Source organism: Palaemon carinicauda, chromosome 9, assembly GCF_036898095.1.
Source record: "Palaemon carinicauda isolate YSFRI2023 chromosome 9, ASM3689809v2, whole genome shotgun sequence".
Classification (NCBI taxonomy): Eukaryota; Metazoa; Arthropoda; class Malacostraca; order Decapoda; family Palaemonidae; genus Palaemon; species Palaemon carinicauda.
Genome location: NC_090733.1, coordinates 15,653,634 through 15,661,133, shown reverse-complemented (window position 1 = coordinate 15,661,133; position 7,500 = coordinate 15,653,634). Strand labels below are relative to the sequence as shown.

Genomic DNA, 7,500 nt, shown 5'->3' with positions numbered 1-7,500 from the left:
CCTCCCTTATAAGTGTGTGTAATACCCTAGCAAGCGATAATTGCTCAGCAGCCATAAAGGAATTCCACACTCAATTGATGCCATCTGAATAGCTGTAATCCTTGTGATTATTAATCTCCAATGACATTGATTCACCCTTCTTTCTTCTCCTGATTCATGATTTCTGTGGGCGTGTCCCTTGAGTATAAGACGATAGAATTCAGTCTCTACTTCCTTTCCAATTCATAGATTCAACCCATAAAGGCAGAAGTCAAGAAAGCCCTTCGTGTTTCCTATTTCTCTAAATGTGACTTATTTCCATTATGAATCGGTACCATACTTAACAAGTATCTTTCATATAACTCTTCGGGAGTATAATGAGTTCATACGCTATTAGTTCCTTCACATGAACAAATTTCATCTTTTTATTAGAAGTCTTTCGAACGTCTATAGATCAACACAAGGCAACAGTTAGCCATGCATTGAGTTATGAAACCAGCCAGACACTCCTCTCTGAACTTGCAGTCGCTTCGCCCATCATGGTGGGAATCATTCCACGATTGAGTTCCCCCCAGGAACTAGGAAATCGGCAGAGTGTCGTCCAAGCTTCATCCATAAAAGCAAGAATGGATGAAATGTCGTCCAAGCTTCCTCCAAGAGAGCCGGAATCGGTGAAGTCTCGACATATGTAACAAGACATCCGGGAATAGCGGGGAATCTCGCTTGGATATAATCCAGTTTATTTTCGGTTCTCCCAGCGTGATTACCTATGAATATCTTATCTGTATAAGGAATGAGCGTAGGATATGAAGAGTGAAGAAAGGCTTATGAGAAGATAGAATGAAAGGAAGAGCGGGAGGGAACTTCTTGCACATTGAGCACTGCTGGTTGTTGTTTGCATGGCAGCCGGTGTCTCGCCTGAAGGGGGAAAACAAAAAGATTATTATAAATGGGGTGTTTATTATATTCATTGGTTTTATTTCACAATGAATTTAGTGTGTCGATGGCATACACAGTGATATAAATTACCGATCTATTGTATATTCTATGATCATTGGTTTTACTGTTCATTATATTAGATATTTCTTTATCATATTACACTGTGAAATTAAGTTAACCCTTCCATGGCATTTCTGTTTCTATATCATATATAGTATATAGGTATTAAAAGCTCCGCTATGCCTACAAGGCCTCATAATCACCAAACAAATTAAATATTCCAAGGCATTACTATTATTATTATCTTCCAATGTGACTAAGGCATTTTGTCCAGATTCTGAATTATCAAATATAACCATCGAAAAATAAAAAACATCTCTATTAACACCAGCTATATTGTCAGGTCTTTGCTGTCTCCTAAATTTTAGGGCTAACCTTTTTTCTACAGTTATTTTATGGCATTATAAACCTTATAAAAAGGGAGGTTTCCATATGAACAAAAGCCATGCAATAAAGCAAAAATTCCCTGAAATTATGGTTCAACTTGCAATATTTTAATCCTGTTCTCTGGGATTTCGTTAATAACAGAGGAGTCCAAAGGAATCAAATTCTGACCGTTTTAATGCTACTCATTTATAAAGGATCTACTAACAAGACCATAAGCTTATTATAAAACCCTTTTAATAGACCGTATGGAACATAATTAAAAAATTCAATCATCTCTGAGGTACTTTCATCTCTCTCTCTCTCTCTCTCTCTCTCTCTCTCTCTCTCTCTCTCTCTCTCTCTCTCTCTCTCTCTCGCACACTTTTTTTAAAGGGAGAGGCATCAGTTAGAATTTATTTACATGAACGATGAAACGATTATAGGAAGAAGTATCTTATAAGCTTTTCATCTCTCCTACCCACACTAAATATATAGTTTACTTTTTTCACATTAAGTATTTATTAGATAAAATATTTTAGCTTCCCATTTCTGATAATGTTGGTGTTATCATTATCACTATTGATGCAATTTATTGTTACTGTTATAATTCTTTTTTTTTTTTTTTTTTTTTTTTTTTTGACTAGTTTTTACGTCACTTTTGATAGTTTTTATTGTTTTGGCGAACTATTATTATTATTATTATTATTATTATTATTATTATTATTATTATTATTATTATTATTATTATTATTATTATTATTATTATCGATGGAAATTAACACTATCGATTGTACAATGAAATACATTTCTATCCCACAGCGATATCGAACCTGAGACCTAAATTCAAATTAGAAATTTATTACTGCTATTATTAAGAGAGAGGACCATCAAAATTCATCATCATTCTTAAGAAACAACACTACTCTCCAAATTTATCATAATTGATCAAAAACAATACTACTCTCGAAATTTATTACCATTATTAAGAAACCGTACTAAAAGCCCCGTATACTTACCCCTCAAAACATGGACCATTCTTGCAACACAAGGAGCATTTGAAGGCTTGCAGGCATATTTTCCTGAGTCCCACATTGTGGCGTTATGGACAAGCAAAGACGACCTCGTAGTATCTCCGTCGTGTGTCGTCTCAACGCTAATGGCTCGACCTGGTTTGCCGTAGTTAACGAGCTAAACAAAGGAAAAACGGAAGAATGAGTAATTGTAGGAATGAATTATGAAGATATTAATATCGCATTACGTCACACATAAACACTCTAAGAAATGGTACATACGATCATTCTTCTTTTGTAAGCAAATACTGCGCTTCACTGATTTAAAAAAATACAAGTAGATAGCTTGAAAATCATTTAATGTTTCAGATGCTTCTGCTTAAGGAATTTTTTGCCGTAGTTAGTTTAATGAATGAGGAAGGATGCCTTTGGCTCCGGTTACATGACCTTAGGGCAAATTTAAATTCCACTGACCTAAGGTAATTGGAGAGGTTAACTATGTTCCAAAATTTACATAAAGATTTTACCTTATCCTTATGATACCATAAGACGAACTCGGGCGGGGTGGGCATGAAATGAACAACACACGTTAGATTTAGTGTGCTGCCCCTGTCAAGGTAGATCTCTCCATCGCCCACAAGTTCTACCGTTGGGACTGGAATTAATGTGAAAAGATTTTATGTTATTATCAACTATTATGAAAATGAAATTTTTATATTTTAGACATTTAGAATTCAACTTTCATTTTCTTCATGAGTAAGTAGTATCGACTAAACATTTTATATCAAGTTATTTTTTTTTTTCAAATAATTATAAAATTGACTTTTGTTAAGAGTTGTTCAGATTAAAGCAAGGTTACATCCATTAAGTTGGAAATGAGATGCAGTTAAATATCTCAGTATTTTTCATATCTACAAAGTGCCATTATTACTGACGTTATTTTAGCTTTATTATTTTTTTTGGGTCGTCAATTTGAGGAACATAATTACTATTTAATTTGGGTCCCAATTGAGAAGTTACCCTATTAAATGTCAGTCAATGAAACGTAGGTCAACTTTTATATACTTATTAGTCATATTTTCGCAAAAAATAAGGCATCACCACTTGTGATGCCATTGCAATATTTTTTTTTTTTTAATTATGAGATTTGGACGGTAATCAAATAAGTGAATAACGAGCATATGCTTACGTTTAATCGTGATACTTTTCGTGAAACTACCACGATAAAATATGCAACTACCAAGTGATTGGAGGTGTATTTTTTTCGAAGATTTGACGCAAAAATTAAAATTTTATGATACCTGCTGTCGAAAAAAACTCGGTAATACAGATATTTGCTTAAATGGTTCGTATTACGAACCATTACAGGTATTGTTTCCTTTTTGTTTCCATCATTCGATGTCTCCTGGCCTTAGTTTTCTTTCAATAAAGGATTGCAGTTCACCTTAAATATTTTCGTATTGTATGTCTCCTTGTGTATTTTCATTATATCCTATCCCTTTTATTTATCAATCCAGAGCCAATATTCCCCAAACACGTAGCTAATAGATAATTCCTACTTGTGTATTGATTCCTTGATTGTCAAATAAAATCATCTTCGATATTCATTTTAAGTCTCTTTGAATTGAAATTTCATAATGTTTCTCCTATCTAAGTACCTACAAACCTTATCATGTGTGTACCAATCCTTCGGCAAGAGAATCTGTTTTGAATTCTAACCTCAAAGTATTCATTGAAAGTTCCTATAAGTCTTTATTTCGTTAAGCATTTCCTCTTTATATCTACCCACAATCCCTATCATGCGTGTATCAAATCTATGGGCAAAGAGAGTCTGTTTAGAATACTAACAAATTATTCACTTCAAGTCTCGTTAATATATTATTTCAAGAATCTATTTCTTTATTCATCTTCCCACAAATCTTATAATACACGTATCAAGTCAGTCTGCAAGAGAGTCTATTTAGATTACTAACAACAACACTCATATTTCCATCACCAAATGAATTTCCATAACAAATAGCTTAAATTCAGGGTAAATCTCCAAGGGACCAGAAACGTGGAATCTTTATAGTGATCGTATTCATGATATGGTAATTCACTATTCCAACCATTGTATTCCCAAACCGAATATGGATCGTCAATCACCGGGTTTTGTTACTGTTTTGTGCAGCATTTTCTTACGTTGGTTTCTAAAGATAAAGTTACAATAATGTTTTCACGAAGGCTTCATCCGAAGTTTGCAGGTTCTGATTGAATTTAGTGAATATTCATAAGTCCCCATCTGAGGTAAAGTATAGATGTTCATCATATCCTGGCCAACTGTCCAAAAATAAATTTTTCGGGATACTAGGGTAATGAATTTCTCTCTCTCTCTCTCTCTCTCTCTCTCTCTCTCTCTCTCTCTCTCTCTCTCTCTCTCTCTCTCTCTCTCTCTCTCTCTCTCTCGCAATGTTTTTTCTCAGAACTTCATTTGAATTTGAATTCAAAAACCAACTCTGCATCGAAATAATGTTCCTAGATTTCTCTTGCATAACGTTATATATAAAGAGAGAGGGATTGAAGGGAGAGAGGAAGGGGACATGGGGAAAGACAGGGGGTAAAAAGAGAATGGTTTGTCCAGGCATCCGTCTTTCCGCCTTCGAGAATATAAATTCTGGACAGGTATTTAGTAGTGCCAGAATTGTAAAGACATGTTGGGCGAGAAAACCTGGAACGCAGCTTCAGTTTATATATATATATATATATATATATATATATATATATATATATATATATATATATATATATATATATATATATATATATATATACTGCTGATTTGTTTCTTATTTACCGGGTGCTTTTATCAGGCAGGGATTTTTGTGGTTTCATTCTGGCATGGATTCTACTTCGCTATGACGAATTAAGTTTTATTTATTTAAACGAAAGGACACGAAATCCACGCTATTCTCAATTCGTGAATGGTTTTATTTACTAATCACGATGTGTTTTTTTTTTTTTATGATTATTTCGATCGCAATCCCATTCGCAGTGCAAACAAGGAGTAGGAAGAATAACAGTAACTTACCAACTACATTGAGTTTTACAGCAATTGCTGTGACAGGCTTTGTGGAGATGGAACAGTCGTAAAAGCCCGAGTCGGAGGTCGTGGGCCTCCGAATAACCAAGATCCAATCCCCTGTAGTTGCATATCTGTGCGCGGAGAATCTCTCATCGTTCGTGAACGTGAATGATCCTACTGTCAGTACGTGGAGGTCACGGTGACGAATCCATGAAACCTGTGGTAACAGTAGTAGTAATAGTAGTTTTATTATATCATGAAGAAACCGTAGTGGCAGTAATAGTAATTGTATTTTTGCTTATGTTTATAACTTATGCCAACTAAGAACGGCGGTATTATTTTGCTTCTTTCTGTGTGCTATAGCATAACAAGCAACAAATGCAACGATTTCAATTCTACTACAGGAAAAAGACCTCAGACATGTCCTTAATTGATGGTTGGAGGTGTTCATCTGATCGCCCACAGCAAACCAACCTAGTATGAGTGTCTCTAACTAGTAGAGCTTTGCTCATCATGGCGTTCCACCAATCATTTTACTGCGTTAAGGTATCCCCGCTCAGAAAGGGCATAATTGTGTAATAATGTACTTAAACATATTTATTAATTAACTCTCGCTAGGTGATTAATTTTCGATGCCTAAGATGAGTAGTTTTAACCTTTGCAAATGAAATCTGCATATCACATAGCGTAAAATTTTAATCTTGATTAATGACATAAATCGTTACATATTAATACTAGGGATATAAATACAATAACCATTGATGCATTGAAATTAGTTGATTAATTCATTACTAAGTGACCCTTATGGAAGAGTAATCATTATTGAATAAACATGATATTGTTTTGGATATTAGCAATAGATACAGGAAATGCAAAAAGCTACGAAAAACATACAGAATTGCAGTTGTTTATTATTATTATTATTATTATTATTATTAACAAAATCTACAGAGCTCTTGTATAACGTACCGACTTGGCACCTAGGTTCCTTGGTTTGCAGGGTATATGGGCTGGGGATCCGACTGAGGCCACCACCTGCTTCGGGGAATCCTCGGCGAAATGTGGCTCCTTTGGTTCATTAGGGTCGAACTCCGGGACAACCAGTGGTTGTTCTTCACCTTCCTTTGTGTTGCTGTTGCGGGCGTCCACCCTCACCTTGCTTTCCACCACCACTACCATTAGGCTTACTTCTGCAGGAGAAGGAGGGCGTTGGTTAGTCGCTTAACATTAATGAGCAATGCCTATCCTTGGTAAGCGTTTTTTCTGGAATAGACGGTTTATTAACTGACAATTAGAAAAATGTAAATTCATTTGGGGTTTATGAAGTTCGGCATCATATGGAAAAAAAAAATATTTTGATATATAGTTGAAATATTTAATTATCATTTAATTTATCTAAAGACTTTATCGAGGTATTAAGTAAGGACAATATTTCACTGGTTGGAAAGTCAAAATATTTCAGCGATGCATGGAAAATATAGTTGAATGGACTCTGTGGCGTGCATAAACAAGGCGGGGGGGGGGGGGGGTGATTATTTCAGCAACCAACGTAAATGATTGAATTGAAATTATATATGACAATGAATGAGTAAAAAAAAAATAGCAATATCACGTTCATGTTGTACAATTGTTGGTGTAATTAGCAGAAAAGAATATACATTATTATCAACCAGTTTATTTAAAATGATTAAAAAGCAATTGAAAATATAAATTATTACATAAAGGATTACGTACTTTAATAACTATTCTAAAAAAAAGAAAAGCTATTACCATAACTAACCTTTCGGGAATATTTCATCAAATTTCAAAATGAATTTATATAGACGTGAATGTAGCATTAAATACTTTAGTGTTATTAGCATTAGTTCTAGCCTAGCTATAACCCAAATAAAATAAGAATAAAAAAAAATTATTGCCACCATTATTTCAAAAGGGAAAGCCGCTTAGTGTAGTGCTGAAAGGAAATGAACGAACAGCGAACAAAATATAGATGACATATAATTAAAAGTTAGAAAATGTATTAACATCATTAACAACGTTAAAATAGTCCAGTTGAATAAATGATATGAAATATGGCAAACTGTA

General features: G+C 34.1%; 1 protein-coding gene across 1 annotated transcript in view; it reads right to left on the bottom strand.

The window, feature by feature from the left end:
- Positions 1 to 590: 590 nt before the first annotated feature.
- LOC137646760 (zwei Ig domain protein zig-8-like) overlaps positions 591 to 7,500 on the bottom strand; it is a 10,773-nt gene continuing 3,863 nt past the window's right edge. The window contains exons 2-6 of the mRNA XM_068379859.1: positions 6,385 to 6,605; positions 5,422 to 5,632; positions 2,882 to 3,009; positions 2,361 to 2,532; positions 591 to 897 (exon numbers count right to left, since the gene is read on the bottom strand). Coding sequence (XP_068235960.1) covers positions 758 to 897; positions 2,361 to 2,532; positions 2,882 to 3,009; positions 5,422 to 5,632; positions 6,385 to 6,605 — 872 coding nt within the window. The 3' untranslated portion in view covers positions 591 to 757. The remainder of the gene's footprint in view (positions 898 to 2,360; positions 2,533 to 2,881; positions 3,010 to 5,421; positions 5,633 to 6,384; positions 6,606 to 7,500) is intronic.